Source organism: Crotalus tigris, unplaced genomic scaffold (assembly GCF_016545835.1).
Source record: "Crotalus tigris isolate CLP2741 ecotype Arizona unplaced genomic scaffold, ASM1654583v1 scf7180000017591.2836849, whole genome shotgun sequence".
Taxonomy (NCBI): Eukaryota; Metazoa; Chordata; class Lepidosauria; order Squamata; family Viperidae; genus Crotalus; species Crotalus tigris.
Window position 1 is genome coordinate 1,517,836 of NW_024096497.1, and position 22,871 is coordinate 1,540,706.

Genomic DNA, 22,871 nt, shown 5'->3' on the forward strand with positions numbered 1-22,871 from the left:
TACATATGTGATCAATTAACAAAAATAATACATAATAAATCATTGCAAATCAGAAGTTTAGCCCACTGTTTTTTAAAAACTGAAGAACCAACTCCTACTTCTAATATTGCACAACTGCCCGAATTAATCCTAGTCTTTTTCGACATGCTGCTTTTTTAATATTTTGCATTGCAAGCCCCTAACTCTTGTCTATTTGATTTGCTGATCAAGGATCATGGGAAATGCATTCCGTCTTATGCAGCCTCTTGCTTGCACATGCCTTTCGTTTGTCGAAGTCACTGAAACAGATGATAACAATAAATGTCATCTAGGAAATCCGCAAAAAAAAAAACCTGGGCGAGCATGCATGTAAAGGCGAGAGCGAAATGATTGACAGTTCAAACAGTCGGTTAAGGAAGAAAAGAAATATGAAGGAGCCAAACAGTCCCAAAGGCGGCAGACGCTCTTCTGGTAGAATCCAAAACAACCAATGAACGGCGGCGAAGAACTCCGGCGCGAGAGAAAGGGGAAGGTCTAACCTACAACGCGCGTTGTTTACTACAGGAGAAAACTCCTAGCAACCGAAGAGCTAACGTCCCCATGGCAACCAGCTCTAGCTATGCAACAGAAAGAGCGGTGGACTAGGCCGTATCTTCTTAGATTCTAACCATTACGGAGCGAACCGGCATCGGCTCAGTCTGGTAAGCAGCTGCGAAGAAGCGGGTGTGCTGTATATTCAACATATATTCAACATAATACTCTTTGGGCTGTATATTTCTTTTCTTGTTTTTAGCATCTTTCTGCAAGATTCTGGGATGGTCATAAGCCATGGGAGTAGCCTTGACTAGAGCAGCTCAGTGGACCACGGCTGGATCTGGAACCGGCACATTAGAAATTACTCCCCTGAACGAATCTCTTTTAAATGAAATTATCAAGTTTACAGAAACATTTAGTAGCAAGCATCCCCAGGAAGCAGCCTTTGTCTTTAAAGAACCACTTGAATGGCATACACAACTAGAACCATCTGCATTTGAGGCAGGCTATGAAGTCAGGTAAGACGGTGACCAGATCGCTCTCTCCAGAATATACAGTATAAGAATAAAATATATCTTCAAGGTACCTTTCTATAAGTGCAGATTTTGTTTTCCCCATTTCCTAATAAAAATACTAGGCTGTGATTTGGCTCTTCTTCCCATGTGATGTCTTAATAGATGTGCATAACTTTGCATCTTCAGATTTTCGGATTAGCCACCATTTTTATTTTATGAATTGTTTAAGATAATTTCAAGACATGTAAAAAATATAATCACAGGGATAGGGTGAAGTTCAACAAAGAGAATGCTTGATATAGTGACTAAAGTGCTGAGCTAGAAATCAGGAAATGGTGAGTTCTAGTTCTCCTATAGCACAGGTGTCAAACTCGCCATGTTACGTGATGTGTCGCAACATATTGTGACTCTTTTTGCATTTCTGGCAGCGGGGTGGGCACAGCTTCGGTATGATGAAACCAGTCTGCGGGCTGGCAGTTTGACACCCCTGTCCTATAGGCATGAAAGGTAACTGAATGACTTTGGGCCAATCACGCACTCTCAGTCCAATCGATCTTCCTTTCGGTTTCCCATTAACTTGGCTTGTGGGAAGCTGGTAGGGAAGGTCATAAATGGCAATCGCATGAACACAATGCATTGCAATGTTGTAACCATAAAGTGGACCCAGGCACCCTAATCGCAATTGTCACTGTGGAGACACTATGATTTAATTTGTGGACCAATCATGAGTCTCCCTCATTCAGCATCATTGTGATTTTGAACTCTTACTGAACGAATGGTCATAAGTCAAGTAAAAATAAAGTGATTTAAATCTAAAATCTAAAAAGAAATAAAATTTAAATTTGGCTAGATGTGCCTATGATGCATTTGAATGTACCAAGTATACATACTGAAGAGATCCTAAATTAAAAGAGACTTATTGCCTACAATGAACTGTCATAGAAGGATAGGCTATATTCTTTTGAAAAACTAATAGGTGCAGCGTAATTTCTAGATTCTGTATATCAATTAATGGGGTATTCAATGTTTTGGTTAATGAAGGTTGTAATGTTTTCTGTTCACAAATAATCATCATTCAAGGCTGTTGACATTGACAATAGTAAAAAATACAGAAATGCAAAACACAAATATGTAGCAAATTTAGTTTTATTATAAAATATAATAATGGATAATGTTCTCTTAGTTTAAGGATAAATAGTTTTATTGCATACCCTATTCTTAGCAAATGCTGGATAGCATTTAACATGATGAAAACAAATAAATAAAAACCTAGTATGTAAAAAATAATAAATTTTAAAAGTTAACAATAAACATGATGGGTATCCTTCAAAACTAAGCAAACTAAATTAAGGGCCAAACACACACTGGAATATGATTGTATTGATCTACTTACGAAATGTTAGCAAAATCAAGGTCAGACCTTGTTCTACAAAGTGGGAATAGCTACCAAAAAGAACTGTCAATCTTTGCCCCATGGACCACATGAGAAACATGGACCTATAACAGGCCTCTTTTTTTGTTTCTTTCCTACAACAGGAGAGAATTCCATTGTGGCAAGTTATTGCCTGATATATCCCATAATGTCTTTTAAAGATAATGATCAGTATTTTGAATTGGTCTCAGAAGCCAACTGGCAATTTATGTAGTGGCCTCAAATAGCCTGATGAGGTTGACCCCTCAGATGTATAGCTTCTGTATTTTATTCCATCTGTAGTTTCCGGGCTGCATTTTGGGGAAAATGTTTCAAATTCAAACATATATATTCCAATAAGTAAGTAGCTATTAAGGATTTTCTTCGTGAAGAAATATTTGGAGTGAGAATGTAAAGGCAAAGGTCAACTAACTTAGAATGTACTGTAAGGAAATGTTAGTTTCTCTGGAGTATATAAACTAAAGATGTTCAGATGTTGATCCTAGTTTAATTTGGTACAAAAATATTCTTTATTCTCTTCTCAATGTAATCCAAGCTATTAAGAAACTGCTCACAATATTTAATAAATTAATTCTGATAAATTAATAAAAGAATTTACGTTCAACCCTAACACTATTTTATTGGAAAGCAAGATCCTACTGTTAGATGGATTAAAAACAGTTTGAGAAAATGATTTACAAATGATCATTGAGAAAGAGGATCTGAATAAGATCTGGGTTTATATTTCAGTTTCCAAGAATTGGGTTTCACATCCTCTGGCCAAATTAGAAAAAAGTTAAATTAAAAAAATGCATAGAGCAGGGATATCAAACTGCCAGTCTGCAGGCCCGATGCATCATCGAGAAACCATGCCCACCCCATTGCCAGCAATGGCAAAAAAGTTCCGATACATTGTGCGATGTCATGTGACGTCGCGAGTTTGACATGTCTGGCACAGAGGATAGGAAACTGAAGAAGCTGGTATATATGGCTAAAAGGAAATCTATATTCTATTGGAATAACTGCAGTGAAAAACAAGCTATATCTAGTTATTAAGAATTACTGCGTTTTAAATTATTACTTTATTCTTTCAGTGAAAAAACTGTCCAGTCTCAAGAAAGAGACAAAAATGGACAGCCACTGCTCCTCCTCAAAGGATCAACTATTAGCGTTCGCAGTTTTGGGCAGCTGTCTCATTTACTCTCTGTTGCTGGGAAAAAAAGACTAAAAGAAGCACAGGCATGTCTTGAAGGTATTCTGTAATAAATAATAACTTTATTGTCACTTTGAATGTACACTAATTGGCATACATTAAAATGAAATTTTGTTGCACGTTCTCTGAAAACCTGGATATTTCTGAATTACGTGATGATTTAATATGCCTTTTCTCATTCTTGCCTTGTTTGGCCTTGTTCTATTTCCGTAATTAATTCAGAAGGAACTTGTTGCTAGTCAAATCTGGAAGAGATAATTTATCATGATTCAAAATCAAAAGTAGGCTATATAATGCTAAAATTAGATGTTTTACAGCTAATGAGATAATTTTTCATCCAAATTCATAAATATTTATTTGTAATTAATCAAGACTTTCAATAATATGTGTAATATGAATAACTTATAGCCAACAGAGATCCCATTGTGAAAATCCTTGGCCCTGGATATGGAACAATTGAAGGAGAGGATTTGTCCATGCTTCGTTTACTAGACAAAATTAAAAAGGATGATGCATCGGACAATGAAATTAAAATGAAAATTTCCCTACTACTTCAGCAATTGGATATGCAGTTGCTGAACAGCTCGCTGAAACAGATATCACAGTGAGTCTATTTCAGATAGTATTTGTTTATCTAAAATGAATTATGTCCCTCTCAGAGGGCAAATCTCATACTTTTACATTTTTTAAAATAAGTTTTATGTCCTATGTTAATCTGAAATCTAAGCCTAATTTTTGATAGTTTCCTGTTTGCCCAACAGCCCTTGTATACTGTTTCCCAATCCAAGTGGTCCAGGCCTGTGTATGAGAATTTCTGTCTTAAAGCTAATTAGCCAAGCAGTTATAGTCTTTCTGTGGAATATGGAATTGCTTTGAAAAATAAACCCAGCATATTCTTTAATTGAATCTTTAAATGTTAGAATGTAATTAATTTATTCTAATTACAGAGAAGTGAGATTAACTCCAACTGCTGTGAAAAATGAAGTAGAATTGCTTAAGCATTTCTCTGGGACGATGGAAGATGCAGTCCTTGAATCACTAGAATATTTATCAGGTTCAAATTGTGTTTTTTATTCTTATTATTTTTTAAAAAATGTATATTAAATGCAGAATAAAAGATAGGCTGTCAAACCTTTTGGGTTTATGATGATAATGCAGAATTTGATAAATTGAAAGGAGTCCCACCGTAAACTGACTTTGTTAGGGAAGAGGGAAGTTAACAACATATATCTATTTATACTTACTATTTATAACTTTTAAATCCACTTCTACAGAGTGTCACAGGGAAAATTGCTACCTACACAGTTTTAACCTTTCTAGGTTATAGAGATATTATGACATCTAAGTATATTTTCCAAGGCTTTCTTTGCTACCTTACAACTGCTAATCTGTGGCATATTTTGTGATTGCTTGGTTCCTTTATTTTTTGATAGTTGATCCTAAAAGGCAGAAATTGTCAGTGATTTCAATATTTTCACAACCAATTCTAAGGATGGTTGCTATACCTGTTGTCATTTATTTCCGTTTGTAGCCTCTCCCCCCCCCCCAACTCATACTTGTCTCTGGACTGTGCCACAGTTAAAAACACAAAGCCAAACAACGACATAATTAAAACAAAACTATTAAAATATGGTTACAATGATTACAATCTTAATATAAACTAGGAAAACTTACGGACAATGTAGCCATGTAATGCGCTCCACACTTCCATGGATCCCCAGACCTGATGACTTCACCCAGTATCTTTATGGTTGATGTTAAATAGGAATAGAGAGAATACCAAGCCTGGTAGCACACCACATAGTAGGGATGAGGGAATAATCTCTTATAAATACTGACTGGAACCTGCCTTGAAGAAAGAGAACCAGCATAAGGCCACACTTGGAATACTGCATCCAGTTTTGGTCACCACGATGTAAAAAAGATGTTGAGACTCTAGAAAGAGTACAGAGAAGAGCAACAAAGATGATTAGGGGACTGGAGGCTAAAACATATAAGGAACGGTTGCGAGAATTGGGTATGTCTCGTTTAACGAAGAGAAGGACAAGGGGGGACATGATAGCAGTATTCCAATATCTCAGGGGCTGCCATCAAGAAGAGGGACTTAAGCTATTTTCCAAAGCACCTGAAGGCAGGACACGAAGCAACGGGTGGAAACTCATCAAGGAGAGAAGCAACCTAGAACTAAGGAGAAACTTCCTGACAGTGAGAACAATTAATCAGTGGAACAGCTTGCCTCCAGAAGCAGTAAATGCTCCAACACTGGAAGTTTGTAAGAAGAGACTGGACAGCCATTTGTCCGAAATGGTGTAGGGTTTCCTGCCCGAGCAGGGGGTTGGACTAGATGACCTCCAAGGTCCCTTCCAACTTTACTATTATTATTATTATTATAATATGGTGCCGCCCACTTCCAGCTCCTGCTAAAGATTGATGATATTGAAAGCTACTGATAGGATAGATGCACAACCTCTATCTTGTTCTCACTGGAGGTCATTGTTGATGACCTATTTACCACTTTTTGTGTGTGTGTTTTGGAATCAGTGTTAACTTTTGGCAACTGCCTGGGCAACTCCGTTGACAGAGAGTGACTAGCCCAAGGTCATCAAGTTGGCTTTGTGCCTAAATTGTAACTAGAATTCATGGTCTTACAGTTTCTATCTTGCTGCCTTAACCACTATATGAAACTGGCTCTCTTTTTTAGTAATCTGCACTGACTGAATATGAAATATTTCATTTGCACTAACATCACAGTGGAAGTTTATTTATTACCCTTTTTCCTCTATCGGGTAAATTAAAGTGGGCTAAAACATTGCTCTTGTTTTTTTAGACTATGAATTCTTCAATGGATGCCGTGCCCCACCTTGGAGACAAGTACATGGGGAAATTTGTTATTTATCAATTAAACCACGTGACACAGATATTATGTTTGTTACTTGTAGCACAGCAGGAGTATTCTTAAATGGAGTAAGTAATTACATTCACAAACAAAGCTTCATGACTTTTATTTCAGAGATTGCACATATGATCTAAAACTGTTAGGCTACTTGGAAGTCAATAACATAAATATCTTTCTTTTAATAAGACATTCAAATACATAATTAGCTTAGTTTTCAATTTTTACACCAGAATAATTTTGTAGTAATGTGCACCTACATTCCATTCCTGCTGTTCCTTTATACTGAATTATGCTATTTTTATTCTAGTTATGAATTAGAATACAAATTGTTTTCTTTTATTGTAGCACTTGTGATTGTGAACTGGATCACTATTATGCATACAGTGTAATAATACAACATTTTAAATATAATGAGCTTTAATACTGCTGAGAGAAATAAGGATTATAATTATACGATTGTATTGAAACAAGAAAATAAATAATATTGAAAGTAATATGATATGGATAGCTTCACTCACTTTAAATTTTAAGAGACATTTCAGAACAGAATGGATTGAAGGTTGCAATATGTAAACAACCTGGAAATAAGTTCCATTAAATTCAGTGTAACTTACTAGGAATGAGTATAACTTATGTTTCTGAGAAATCTGTGGAACAGTTTAAAACTACATAAAACTTGGTTTTCTTATAGGGAAGAAGCAATGAGAGAGATGAAATTGATTATGAGAGGAAGAGTGACATACATAAAGATCTAGTCACATTTTTAAGAGAACGATCAGCAGCATTTACAGAAAATATGGCTAAACAGGTATGCATTTCTTGTTATTATACTTTTAGTTATACTTCTAGTTATCAACCATAATGTGAACAGCTCTTAGTTCTTTTTATGTGACTTTGTCTGTATCTTATTTTGGTTCGATCTGTTTATGCAGTATATATTTATACATGCACACATTCAAACACACATTGGCCAAGTTCACACATATTAAGTCACAGTCTGGGCTGTTCGGTTTATTAAGTTGTGTGAAAGTTGGATTAAATGCAGGGAGACTTAGATTCTAATCTACCCTCATCAGTGGAACTCACAGAGTGACTTTAGGTTAATGACTCTTTCTCAGACCTCATACAAGATTGTGGGGAAAAAACATCTGTAGAGAACACTATGTGAACTTGAACTCAGTACCCCCCAAAATGGCATGTAAATCCAATAAAGCATTGTTAAATAACCAGGGTTCAATATTACATGTAAGGCCACCACTGGTTTCTTCGACTAAGTTCTTTTGGTAATTTTCAGTATATAGAGACAAATTTTAATTATTTCAGGAACATTGCCCAGAATTATTAAATCTGGCTGATATTTAAATTCTGCTAAAGAAGTACACAACAAGTCATTGGTGTATTATAGACTGCATTATTTGTGCTTTCATAAACATGAACACAGTGGTCAAAAATTATATTTCAACATTTATTTAAATAATCTAATGCTAAACTAAGTCACTTAGAAGTGAGAATAGAGTGGGTAATATAAGAGATTATGAGAAGCTTTGTAGAAAAATGGAACTATTTTTTGATGATGAAAATCATTGGTAAATACAATCCTCATTTCATTATCAAAACCCAAATGTAACAAAGTATTTTGAATGAAATTATTAGGAATCAGTTTTTAAATATTTTATCTATAATTTTTTTTCATTTGTGCATGAACCTTAGAAAATATCTATGGCTGGCTCAGGAATTTATCTATAAGTCTGGAATTTTGCCAATAAATTTATTTCCTAAATCTTTAGCACACTTATTTGGAAGCTGTTTGATTTTAATGGAACTTATTCCAAGCTTAGGACTGCAGCAGTTGGCAAAAAGTCTCTGCTCATCTTTCTACACATGTTTTTCCTTTAAGCAGTAGTATAATTTTAAAGCAGGAAAATATCATATTTTAACAAAAAAAGGTCAACTGTCTTTGACAAAGCTTTAAATAATCAGAACCATTCCTCTTTCTAACTTCATCTCTTATGATTTGAATAAAAAGAATATTCATTATTTTACAATTTTCTTTGATTTCAACGTTAGGAGTACTTCAAGCTGACACAGCACATATTGCTGTTACAATGTAGTAGCTCTAGTTTTTAAATATGGCAAATCAGAATAATATTTTTAATAAAAGATAGCAGTTATAATGGTATTTATGGCAAAATATTTTCTTCATATTTTTAGAGGTTGCATTTTATAGGAATATTCATTGCAAGTAAGCTAAAAAATGGTTAAGTTTTGAAGTAAGGGAATAAAATATCATCTGTCATAATCTATAGAGAAATAATGACATCAATAAATAAAAGGAGTGTTTCATAGACCATGAAAATCCTGTTGAAAGTGTTTGGATAAGTGATAAGAAAAATAAAATTCATGCAGTAGTAAGGATTTGTTGTAGACCTGGACAAGCAGAAAGTACAGATGAGGTGTAGTGTGTAAAATGACTAAAAATTTAAAGGAGCTCATAATTTTGACAATGGGAGATTTAAACTTCCCTGACATCTGCTAGAAATGTAACTCTGCCAAAAGTCAGAAGTTCAACAGATTTGTGTCCTTTCTTGTTGACAACTTTATTTGTTAAAATATGGAAGAAGGAATAAGGATTTACTATCCCAAATCTAATATTTACTAATAGATAGAAATTTGTTGAATAATTGAGGAATCTGGGGTTGTTGTCTTTGATTTCATGATAGCGAGGGGAGGAAGAAGAGTCTGACTTGTATGCTGAGCTTCAAAATAATAAATTTCTAATTAATAATAATAATAATTAATAATAATAATAAAGTTGGAAGAGACCTTGGAGGTCATCTGGTCCAACCCCCTGCTCAGGCAGGAAACCCTATACTATTTCAGACAAATGGCTGTCCAGTCTCTTCTTAAAAACTTCCAGTGTTGGAGCATTCACCGCTTCTGGATGCAGGTTGTTCCATTGGTTAATTGTTCTAACTGTTAGGAAGTTTCTCCTTAGTTCTAGGTTGCTTCTCTCCTTGATTAGTTTCCATCCATTGCTTCTCGTCCTGCCTTCAGGTGCCTTGGAAAATAGCTTGACTCCCTCTTCTTTGTGTCAGCCCCTGAGATATTGGAACACTGCTATCATGTCCCCCCTCGTCCTTCTCTTCATTAAACTAGACATTCCCAATTCCAGCAGCCGTTCCTTATATGCTTTAGCCTCCAATCCCCTAATCATCTTTGTTGCTCTTCTCTGTACTCTTTCTAGAGTCTTAACATCTTTTTTACATCGTGGTGACCAAAACTGGATGCAGTATCCCAAGTGTGGCCTTACTAAGGCATTGTAAAGTGGTATTAATACTTCACGTGATCTTGATTCTATCCCTCTGTTTCAATAAATTTAAACAGATGGTAGGCCAGTTTTGATGTCTTTACATCCTGAAAAAAAAAGTGTATTAGGGAGGGAGATCCTATAAAACATGATAGTACAGTATAGTCATATGTGAAAGAAAAATGAAAGATATCTATTGGGACCATTCTGAATATACATAGTGCTTTTCAAATTGATGCAAAGAAAAAGACTTGTATAGCAAATGTCCAGGGAGTGTTCATTCAAAAAAGGATACAAAGCAGTTGCCAAGTTTGGTAGGGATTGAATCAAAAAACGTAAAGTGAAGAAATGCCCCAAAGAACTCAGAAAACATTTTCAGGAACATCAGAAAGAAATGATTGGTAACAGGTGATGACAAGAAGGAAGCATTCTTAATTCATCTTTTATATCTGCTCTAAGAAGGGAAACAAATCTTTAGCTGGCCTCACTACCAATAGAGGAACTCAGATTAATCAAGAAAAAGGTAAAAGCTTCCCCCTTCCCCCCAGGAGAATGGCAGAACCCGAAAAGAATAAGAAATCCCATGCACCCAGAACATAGGGTTCTGACAGGAGGTTTAAGATTTTAATAGCAAAGTGACTGGTTATCTACATAAATATCTGCTATGTAGTTCATATAGCAAAAGTTATTTAATATTAATATATTTATTTTCAAACCATTAATTAGGATTTTAGTTAATAAGTTTATTTCTTAAAATACAGAATCAAGTTTATATTTTTTAATCAAAAGTTTTATTTTGTTTCATTATGATTATCTTTTTTAAAATCAAGAATTGTGATTGACAACTTTTATATGCTAAGAAAATCAAACTACCTAGCTATCCTCTGATTTACTAATTTTAGCATGTTTTACTCATTTAGAAATATGATTTTTCCTAAACATTTTCATCTCTTATTAGAAATACACATTTTTTGATGAACCAAAGTATGAAAAGCATTATCAGCATATGGAAGCAGTTGAGGCAGATGAATATGGCCAAGCCCCAAAATTTTACGACTATGCAGAAAAGAATGTTTTTGAAAAGCCTAAGAGTCCTCTTGTAAAAAGTAAAACTCCTGACAGCAAGAAATTAGAACCATCTCTTAAGTGGAAGACTACAACAGGCACTCGAGAGTATGTAATTCTTTTAGATTTCCTGACAAATATAATTAATTAACCTGAATTTTTGCAGCGTAATATTGTTATCACTATTTTTTTAAAAAAAATTGAAACTGAACAAATTTAAATTTGCTATAATTTAAATTCTTTATTTAAATAAATTGTGTTTTCTAAAAATATTATTTTTCCTTATTTTGTGACTTCTCAGCAATTAGTAAAGTTTTGTATTCAAATCATATTTCTTCCATTTAAGTACATATCCCATAAGCAGACACAGGATTTACAAATGTGGGTAGGAATAACTGTATATGTAGAATTTAGAATGGAACATTTAGGATCCAAGAGGTGAGCTTGTGGCTCCAAATTTTCATATTTGACAAGCAATTTAATGACACCTTGAAATTTTAGTGCTTTGTGATTGACCAGTCTAGCTGGTTGTTTCATTTATATCGTATTGTCTTTTCACATATATGTTGATTTCTCTCTCTCCATCCCTTTTATTAAGGAGCAAGACTGAGAAGTATAACTGACCTTCCCAAGACAATAGTGATTTTAACTTTGCTTCCAAGAAACTGAAATTCTAATGATTATACCATAACAGGTTCTTTACCAGTTACCATTTCACACAAAGAACAGAATATGTGCAGATAATACTGGCAATATTTTGTTCAAACAGCAAGAGTAATGTTGATAATTGGTGACTATTCATAAGCTAGGTTGAGATTCCACCCAAAACCAGTCAAAGCAGAAGACAGAAGGAACAAGTGGCTTGGTCTACAAGCTCAAAAAAGAATCTCTGAATCAGAGTCACTGGGAACTGGGTGGCATATAAATTTAATAAATTATTTGTGGTTGGTCACATAGATGAAGATAATTGAGACATGTGACATTTTTTCACTGGATCTCTGAAATGTTCTAATTCCATTTTCATGATTGGTAATATATACAGCATAAATAAAAAAAATAAAAACCAACTCTAGAAGCCCAACAACAGTAAAATTCAAATGTATTGCTATCAGTTGTATAAGTTACAAGATAATTAAGTAAATAACTCTTAATTGTGTTACAGTTATGCAAAGTATTAGATAATTGAGCCTTTTAAAATAAAACTTTTAATAAATTCAATATAATCTAGGACTATTAGGACTGACATGTCATAAAGAATTCAGGTAGAGGACAGAGGCAGATCTGTTGAGCTCCAGTCTCTAAAGTCTGCATACCTATGGTCTGGGAGTTATAGGAGGTTTTGAGGGCCTCAGTTCAATCTAGACCAACTTGTATGCATTTGAAAAAAGGAATGTAGAGGATTAATATAGCAAGTCTTCTGATAAAAAGCACCGTTCAGAGATTTTAGCACAATCACATTTTGTCTATGATATCCAACTAGTTTGCTTAATGGAACAAATATTCTGTACATACTGCACATAAAAAAGTAGAGGTAGTCGCTGACTTACAGCCACAACTGAACCCAAAATTTACGTTGCTGTGCAAGACATGAGTTTTGCGCCATTTTATGACCTTTCTTGCCACAGTTATTAAGTGAATCACTGCAATTGTTAAGTTAGTAATATGGTTGTTAAATGAATCTGGCTTCCCCATTGACTGCTTGCCTGAAGGTTGCAAAAGTTGATCACATAGTCTTGGGACACAGCAACTGTCACAAATATGAAACAGTTGCCAAGCATCCAAATTTTGATCACATGACTATGGGAACACTGCAATGGTTGCGTGAAAAACATAAGTCCATTTTTTCCAGTACTGTTGAAACTTTGAATGGTCACTAAATGAATGGTTGTAAATTGAGGACTACCTGTATTACAACATTTAATTATGTGTGCAATAGATTTTCACTGTGATAGTATTTTTGGCATCAGTGATCATCAGTTGTAACTGCCTATCAGCAAATTCAAGAAAGATCACACAAAGGTTGTATAATATGTGCTTGTAACTCTTATCAGAAATATATTACTTATTGCAACAATTGCAATAGTTATCTGTACACGTTGTGAATTGCACCATGAACTGAAATGCACTACAGTATTAGAACATTACTATTTTCATTGTAGCTCTTGCCCAGGTTCACACAAATGTCTGTTAAAAGTAATTTTGAAAAGTCAAATCAATATCTGCACTTAAAAAAAATGTTTAAAGAAGAAAAGAATCTGAGTCTGCTTTTAATATCAAAATGCCATGACCACAATCCAAAAGAGAATTAACTGTGCTTAGGTCCATTGAAATCATTAGGTTTATTCTTTGCTGCACTTAACTAAGCTGAATTATGGCCCCTTTATAATTCTAGATTCAGCAAATTTTGCTGATAATTTGTGATGACATCAGTTCTTTATGCTTCTTTAACTAATTATTCAATCTAAATGGTATGACATTAATCAGTTTTAGCCTTTAATGGACTTAGTTCAGAAATTAGAACATTTATTATATATTCATTATATCCTTAATTGTCAATGAACAATGTTAAATCTTTTTAGAAGCAAATCAGCAAGAAAATCCGATGAAAAAGAAATCAAGCATGCCACGCCAGAAAGCAAAAAAAGATCCAGTGGAACACCAACTGCCTCTCTTAAAAGGTACACAGTTTTAATAATGCATAGCTTTCTTTTGCTTGAATTAAAAGCACAATTTTTCAACAGGAACAAGATAACAAGAAATGATTTCAGCGTCTCAAATGAGCAAACTGAAATGGTTAAATTGATGGATTTATTTAAGGTTTTTTTTTTACTATTTTTATGTGCAGGAGTCTGCAAAATCAGTGTTAGTCTCAGATATGAATCTTACTTATTAAGTTTTCGAATGGAAAATTTTCTGGTGTTCCCACTTCTCTGCATGACCAAACAGGGAACTCCCAAGCTGAAAATATAAACCTGTTGGTTCTGGCAGAATTGTGTTATATTTGCATCTGCTACCATTTTTCCAATCACAGACAGAGAAATAATGATTGCTTGGCTTATTGTTCTGGCTCTTAATAGACATTTCCTTAGCTCACATTTCTTAAGCAGTATACAGGAACAGATCTCAGTTTTGAACAGTGTGCCCTGAAATTTAAATACCCATTTGGAGAGGTTTTTGTATTGCTTTGTTTTTATTTTTAGTAATCTCGCTTTCTCTCTTCTTCTGTGCTCTGGGACCAAGTTAGTATCAAAATCTGAAAAGCAAACTAATACATCCATTCCAAGAACCTTCATAGTTAGTCACATTGTTTCTCCAATTTCACAGTATTCCATCAGCAGAAAATCGTTCAGGTTAAAACAAATGATTTTAATTTTTTTCTACTCTGTGTCATTTAAGTGGATTATGTAAATTTAGATAATTTGTTTATAAATTAAGAACTGATATCTATTAATGAGGATAATAATGCACAGTTTTGCATGCTAATTTTATAAAATAATAGCATAGTACAGTGAGAACCTATTACATATGATATATAGGTTACATATAATGTCTTCTGATCATTTTTTTAATTATTACTATGTGGCAAAAGATTGTTCCAAATATAATTGAAACCATGAAGGACTTTATCCTTCTTCTTTTACAAGCTGTTTTTATACTGAACATTGCACATATATTAATTCTCCAGTAGTTCCAGATGAAGAAGAAAACATACATTTAGCTTCAGAGATAAGGTACTTAGCTTTGGAAAATTGTTCAAAAGGAAAAAAAAAGGCCTTTGGAAAACGAGTCAATCCATTTCCCAAATTCTTCTACAATTGTACTAAAAATCAAAAATCAAAACTGGAAATGTTTTAACATTTAGTTTGTTCATATGAGATAATAATCCAGTCTCTCCAATTTCATCTCTTCTCCATGTGGAATGGAGTAATAATACTGATCTATCTTATACTTTCTTAACAGTGTTGCAGTAATTCAGGTAATTCAGAAAAATTATTTCACTCTGTTGTTCAATTGATATAATATATTACTCTGGGCAACTAACAGGAAATAAAAACACAATATATACCTTGGTGTTCAGAAGAAAGTGATTCAGCTGAATAAATGGTTTCTGATTAAATAGATGCTAGTTTCCTTTATGAATTGTATGCAATTAAAAATGATTTATGAAATATGAGAACAAATGCATAGCACTTCTTTAAAACAGTGGAAGTATTTTTCCAACAGCAAAAGTCATATGTAGCTATTTTAATGAAATGTTTTAAAGACACAATTATATTAATAAGTTGGGTCATTAAAATGCTGCATTTTGTATCATGTTTTCTGACTTGGAAAACTGAAAAAAGATATTTTTTTAAAAGATGCTGCAATCATCAGTGGAACAACTTGTCTCCAAAAGTTATGGGTGCTCCAACACTGGAGGTTTTTAAAAAGAGATAATAATAATAATAATAATAATAATAATAATAATAATAATAATAATAATAATAATAATAATAGTCAGCAGCAGCAGCAGCAGCACACTGAAGTCAAGAAAAAGATTAGAGGTGAATACATCAAGAGAGTGAAGAAGATCGTAAAGTCCAAACTCAATGGAGGAAATACCATAAAGGCAATCAACACCTGGGCAATTCCAATCATTAGGTACACAGCTGGAATAGTGGACTGGACTCAAGAAGAACTAAAAGCAATGGATAGGAAGACCAGAAAAATAATGATAATGAATCATGCCCTTCATCCACGCAGTGACATTCACAGACTTTATCTACCAAGGCAAATAAGTGGGCGTGGGATGCTACAAGTACATCAGATGGTTGAAGAAGAAAAAATGGCTTTGGAAGAATATCTGAAGAACAATGATGAAGATGCACTGAAATTAGTATATCAGGAAGGCTTACTGACTACTGGAGAGACCAAACTGGCCTACAAAAAAGACCAAATGAAGAACAGAATAGAGGCATGGGAAGACAAAGCACTACATGGCCAATACATTAAAAAAAAATAGCTGGGAAAGCAGCTGGCTAAGAGCAGGAAAATTGAAGATAGAGAGCGAGGGACTAATTCTGGCTGCACAAGACCAAGCCTTAAGGACAAATGCATATAAAGTCAAAATTGAGAAGACAGCAACAGACAGTAAGTGCTGCCTATGCAAAGAAGCTGAAGAAACAGTGGACCACCTGGTAAGCTGTTGCAAGAAGATTGCACAGACTGACTACAAGCAACGGCATGATAAAGTAGCAACAATGGTGCATTGGAAGATCTGCAAAAAATAACATTTGCCTGTAAGCAAAAACTGATGGGATCATAAAATAGAGAAAGTCATAGAAAATGATAAAATTAAACTGCTCTGGGACTTCAGAATTCAAACAGACAAGCACCTGCAACATAATACCCCAGACTTAACAATTGTCGATAAGAAAGACAAAAAAGTCTGGATAGTGGATATGGCAGTGCCTGGAGACAGCAGAATAGACGAGAAAGAACTGGAGAAGATAACAAAATACAAAGACCTACAAATAGAAATAGAAAGACTGTGGCAAAAGAAGTCATAGTTGCCTTGGGTGCAATCCCAAAACAACTGGAGCACCACGTGAACACCATTGGCATTGACAAATTCGCTATTAGTCAATTGCAAAAGGCTGCCTTACTAGGAACTACTTCCATCCTGCGATGATACCTGTAATACTATCAAACATCCACATCTGCCTATCCTAGGTCCTGGGTAAGGACTTGATAGGTAGACAAAATGCCAAATCCAGTCTGAACATCTGGCTGACTGTGTGATGATCCATCATCATCATCATCATAATAATAATAACAACAACAACAACAACAACAACAACAACCCCCAGTGAGGCACTACCTTGATGTGGTTGTGGGGCTTGTGTACTCTGAGGAAGATGAGAGCTATGCCAGAGGTTCAACCATACTGGACAGGTCTCATCAGAGGAGTCAGACAAAGAGTGTCTCTCCCATAAAAAATATGGTGAGACGTAAATTGCAGAATGCCATACCGGCTCGGATGTCGCCCGGGTTAACAAGGTCCGTGCTAGATATTGGAGTTCCTGGATATCTGGTGAAAAATGGGTTACAGGACTCAGGACTGTTGGCTGAGCAACCAGGGCCAGCAGCTGCAGAACTACTGGAAGAAAAGGTCTCTACCCGTCGCAGATACACAGTGATTGAAAACAAAGAAATAATGATCTGTTACTACAGATCAAGTCCAACAAGAAGTGGATATCTAAAATGAATGCACCAGTTCTGGAAAGAACAACATCCAAAATCAGAAATAACAGAACAGAGACTAGCAGATCAACGCCGATTTATAATACGAAATAAAGTATTCACAGAAACAGAAATTGGACGAACTGCAAAAGTTTACCCAGGGCAAAGAAATCAAAGCCTTACCAGAAGTAATTCAGAATGTAGAGGCAAGCCAGGGGGAGTTGGCAGTGAAGGAATTCAGCAGAGATATACAACTGTTCTCATTTGGAAACCAGGCACCTCTTCCTCAGGAAGAACAAAACCCTCTAACTAAAGAAATAAAAGAATTGAAACAAAGAATAATTGAGTATCTAGAACAGCACAAAAACAACAGAATAAGGCTGCCTGCATTGAAGCTTGTTCCAAAGAAATAGCTAGCACAAGCATTAAAAGATGCAAATACTGCAATAACAAGTATAAGCACCAATTCACTGCAAGAAACAAACCAACTAATGTACAGCAGAGCTGCAGTTATAACTGAATACCTGAGATGCAAAATCAGCAAAGAAGAAAAACAAACAAACAGTGCACCAGAAAAATGGAAGGTTAGACTAGAAAATAAGATCAGCAAGTTAAGATCACATGCAAGCAAGCTAGAACAGATGAAAGAAAAGAAGCTGAAGAACAAGAAGACCAAAGAATACCTAATCAAAAAATACCACTTAGAAACAAGGAAGATCAAGGAAGCACTGGAAATAATAAAGCAACAAATAACAGCTATAGCCAGGAAAATTAGTAGATATGAAGCTCAAATTGCAAACTATAGGCAGAACCTCCAATTTCAATCCAATCAGAAACGTTTCTACCAATCCATCAATGGAGAAACTGCAATGAATCAGTCAGTACCTGACAAGGAAGAAACAGTGCAGTTCTAGAAGTAGATATGGGATAACCCAAAGAAATACAACAAGGATGCGGCTTGGTTAAAAGAGGTGGATGCAAATAAAACAGAAGTTGAAATGAAAGAACTAGTAATAACAACAAAAATGGTAGAAAAAAGAGCAAAGAAAATCAAAAATTGGTCAGCACCAGGTGAAGATGAACTGCATGGGTTTTGGTTGAAACATCTAACTGTTATACACCCACTCATTGCCAAGCAGTTCAACAATATACTACAAGGAGGAGAAATTGAAAAGTGGCTAACAACTGGGAAAACCTACCTAATAATGAAAAATCCAGCAAAAGGGGCAACACCAGGCAACTACAGGCCAATTACCTGCTTACCAACAACTTTCAAATTACTAACTGGTGTGGTAGCTGATGCAGTACAACAGCATCTAGTTGAAAACAATCTCTTTCCACCTGAGCAGAAAGGAAACCGCCCCAATAGCAGAGGAACAAAAGATCAACTCCTAATAGACAAAATGATCTTGGAAAACTGCAAGAGAAGGAAGACCAACCTGAATGTGGCATGGATTGACTACAAAAAGGCATTTGACTCTCTGCCACATGACTGGATAATCAAGTGCCTAGAAATAACAGGAGTCAGTAGAAACATCAGAAAATTTGTGCAAAGATCGATGGCACAATGGAAGACACAGTTGCAGATCAATGGTGAGAGGCTGGGAGAGGTTAATATCAAGAGAGGAATATTTCAAGGAGATTCATTATCACCATTACTATTTGTTATTGCACTGTTTCCTCTGTCAACAATACTGAATAACTCAGGACATGGCTATCAAACATCAAAAACATCTGCCAGACTATCCCACCTCCTTTACATGGATGATCTGAAGCTGTATGGAAAAACATCATCTGAAATAGAATCGCTGCTCAACACTGTCCGTATATATAGCCAAGATATTGTAATGGAGTTTGGCTTGGACAAATGTGCCACACTTACTATCAAACAAGGAAAAGTAGTGAAAACTGAAGGAATCAAGATGCCCCACGAAAATAACATTAAGAGTCTGGATGAGGAAGAGTACTACAAATACTTGGGTATCCTTCAAGCTGACAACCTCAAGCACACTGAAGCCAAGAAAAAGATTAGAGGTGAATACATCAAGAGAGTGAAAAAGATCGTAAAGTCCAAACTCAATGGAGGAAATACCATAAAGGCAATCAACACCTGGGCAATTCCAGTCATTAGGTACACAGCTGGAATAGTGGACTGGACTCAAGCAGAACTAAAAGCAATGGATAGTAAGACCAGAAAAATAATGACAATAAATCATACCCTTCATCCACGCAGTGACATTGACAGACTTTATCTACCAAAGCAAATAGGTGGGCGTGGAATGGTACAAGCACATCAGACGGTTGAAGAAGAAGAAATGGCTTTGGAAGAATATCTGAAGAACAATGATGAAGATGCACTGAAATTAGTATATCAGGAAGGCTTACTGACTACTGGAGAGACCAAACTGGCCTACAAGAAAGACCAAATGAGGAACAGAATAGAGGCATGGGAAGACAAAGCACTACATGGCCAATACATTAAAAAAATAGCTGGGAAAGCAGATAATAACCCTGGCAATGGCTAAGAGCAGGAAAATTGAAGAAAGAGACCGAGGGACTAATTCTGGCTGCACAAGACAAGCCTTAAGGACAAATGCATATAAAGTCAAAACTGAGAAGACAGCAACAGACAGTAAGTGCCGCCTATGCAAAGAAGCTGAAGAAACAGTGGACCACCTGGTAAGCTGTTGTAAGAAGATTGCACAGACTGATTACAAGCAGCGGCATGACAAAGTAGCAACAATGGTGCATTGGAAGATCTGCAAAAAATATCATTTGCCTGTAAGCAAAAACTGGTGGGATCATAAAATAGAGAAAGTCATAGAAAATGATAAAATTAAACTGCTCTGGGACTTCAGAATTCAAACAGACAAGCACCTGCAACATAACACCCCAGACTTAACAATTGTCGATAAGAAAGACAAAAAAGTCTGGATAGTGGATGTGGCAGTGCCTGGAGACAGCAGAATAGACGAGAAAGAACTGGAGAAGATAACAAAATACAAAGACCTACAAATAGAAATAGAAAGACTGTGGCAAAAGCAAGCAAGGGTAGTACCAATAGTCATAGGCTCCTTGGGTGCAATCCCAAAACAACTGGAGCACCACTTGAACGCCATTGGCATTGACAAATTCGCTATTAGTCAATTGCAAAAGGCGGCCTTATTAGGAACTGCTTCCATCCTGCGACGATACCTGTAATACCATCAAACATCCACATCTGCCTATCCCAGGTCCTGGGTAAGGACTCGATAGGTAGACAAAATGCCAAATCCAGTCTGAACATCTGGCTGACTGTGCGATGAATGCCAAATCCAGTCTGAACATCTGGCTGACTGTGCGATGATCCATAATAATAATAATGATGATGATGATGATGATAATGATATTGGAAGGGACCTTGCCCAGGCAGGAAACCCCATACCATTTCGGACAAATGGCTGTCCAGTCTCTTCTTAAAAACTTCCAGTGTTGGGGCATTCACCACTTCTGGAGGTAGGTTGTTCCATTGGTTAATTGTTCCAACTGTCAGAAAGTTTCTCCTTAATTCTAGGTTGCTTCTCTCCTTGATTAGTTTCCATCCATTGCTTCTTGTCCTGCCTTCAGGCGCCTTGGAAAATAGCTTGACTCTCTCTTCTTTGTGGCAGCCCCTGAAATGTCTGAAATGGTATAGGGTTTCCTGCTTGAACAGGGAGTTGCACTAGAAGACCTCCAAAGTCCCTTCCAGCACTGTTATTCTGTTACTCATATTGTCAACTGTTATGAAGCACATTTACCAATCTTTTTCAATACATACATAGGTCAAATAGATTATTCCCATCTCAATGTGGCTTGCATTAAATTTCTGTCTCTTAATAATTTCAGATTCATATACTTACAGATTGTGCTTTTGTTTTAATGTGTTTATCATTTCTAGCTGTGATTCTCCCTTTCTTGCTCCATTTTTCCTTCTTTTTTGGTTTAGTAAACCTCCACCAAAAATTGAAGATGCAAGTGAAAGTTCTTCTGAGAGTGAAGAAGAGGATGAACAGCCTGAACGCCATCAGGAAATTAATACTGATTTGCCATCAGAATATTGGCAAATTCAAAAATTAGTGAAATATATAAAGGTAAAAAATTAATTTTGAAAAAAGACTGCAAAGAATTTCATTGCTTCTCTTCTAATTAAATTATAAATTCAAAATTATTATTTCAGAATCTCTTCATATTGTTTTGATTTCTCTAATCAGTTTGCATCCTAAAATCTTTTTGAACCTTTTGAACTTTTGTTGTAGTAGATCTATAGAATACCATTTAGTTTAGTTATAACGATATCCTTTCAGCCCAAAATATTGCAAAACAGACAAGTAATCCAGTGGTACCTATTATAAAGTGGCAAAATATTAAATCTTCTAAATTCTGTATTATTTATTGAATTTATATAGATATCCATCTCAATGAAATATCTCTAGCTTCCTTCAAAGTTGTGACATAAGAAAAAAAACAGTAAAAACATAACCTAACAATAAGCATATCAGGTCTCTGTGCATGAAGATTTTGCAACAATCTGGAATTAGGCCCTTCTGATCACATGATATTACCTGGCCAATTTTATTATTATTTTTCATTCTGTTGGGATTTATTTATTGATAGGTCTATAAATTTAAGGTACTACTTATGGCTTTTGTTTTTATATACAATTCCTTGCTGGATTATATTTGTACATATAAACCATGTTATAGAACATAGTACATAGAATAACAGAGTTGGAAGGGATTTTGGAGGTCTTCTAGTCCAACCCCCCACTTGTGTAGGAGATCCTATATCATTCCAGACAAGTGGCTGTCCTGTCTCTTCTTAAAAGACTCTAGTGATGGGGCACCCACAACTTCTGAAGGCAAAGTGTTCCATTGGTTAATTATTTTCACTGTTAGAAAGTTTCTCCTTCGTTCTCTCCTTAATTAGTTTCCATCCATTGTTTCATGTCTTTGGAAAATAGATTATAATTTTGAAAAGAATTTTGAAAATAGGTTATAATTTTGAAATAATATAATTTCAAAAGACTAATTATGAAAGATTTAATCCTACTTTCAGATTTGAATTAAATACCCCAAAGAAGCAGCTTGACTCTTAATAGTTCATGCTTCTGATGTGGCTTTTCTGGTAACTATAGGCACACTAGGTGCAAAAAAACTTTTATAATTTTATTTTTTCATTTATTATATAGTAACATTTTAAAAAAATATTTCCATAAAAACAAGGCTTCACATCGCATCAATTTAATTGCTGTGATGGAAAACAAAAGAATGTAAAAAAAATAGCAAATCCTTTATTTGTTTCATTTTACTGAATTATCCATAAGTTCCTTGTGAAAATGCTATAGAGGAATTTCTATTAAATTTAAATAATACGACATATTTGGAAGACTGGAACAAACAGTAGACTTGTTCTCTCTGGGTGTTTATATAATTAATTCCAGAACACTTCTGCTTGAATATGAGAATATATTAAAATAGCATTGGGTTTTGAGTAAAACAGTATCTTGTATTAATAAGCTAGCAAATAACATACGATGTACCCATGGGTGGTCATTTTGTCTTTTTAACTATTTTTAAAAATGAACCTTAATGTTTGTACTCATTATTTTTAGCTGTTCCATTGTAAATCACTCTGGGCTCCATCAAAAGGAAAACTGGTATACAATTATTATCTTCACAACAATGTAAAATCACAGCTGCCAATTCCATAGC

General features: G+C 35.1%; 1 protein-coding gene across 2 annotated transcripts in view; it reads left to right on the top strand.

Moving 5' to 3' along the window:
* Positions 1–545: 545 nt before the first annotated feature.
* ODAD2 (outer dynein arm docking complex subunit 2) overlaps positions 546–22,871 on the top strand; it is a 98,243-nt gene continuing 75,917 nt past the window's right edge. For both annotated transcript variants that reach the window (XM_039363957.1, XM_039363947.1), the window contains exons 1-10: positions 546–680; positions 773–1,031; positions 3,534–3,691; positions 4,061–4,256; positions 4,600–4,706; positions 6,480–6,616; positions 7,240–7,356; positions 10,814–11,028; positions 13,500–13,598; positions 21,107–21,251. In XM_039363957.1, coding sequence (XP_039219891.1) covers positions 808–1,031; positions 3,534–3,691; positions 4,061–4,256; positions 4,600–4,706; positions 6,480–6,616; positions 7,240–7,356; positions 10,814–11,028; positions 13,500–13,598; positions 21,107–21,251 — 1,398 coding nt within the window. In that variant the 5' untranslated portion in view covers positions 546–680; positions 773–807. The remainder of the gene's footprint in view (positions 681–772; positions 1,032–3,533; positions 3,692–4,060; positions 4,257–4,599; positions 4,707–6,479; positions 6,617–7,239; positions 7,357–10,813; positions 11,029–13,499; positions 13,599–21,106; positions 21,252–22,871) is intronic.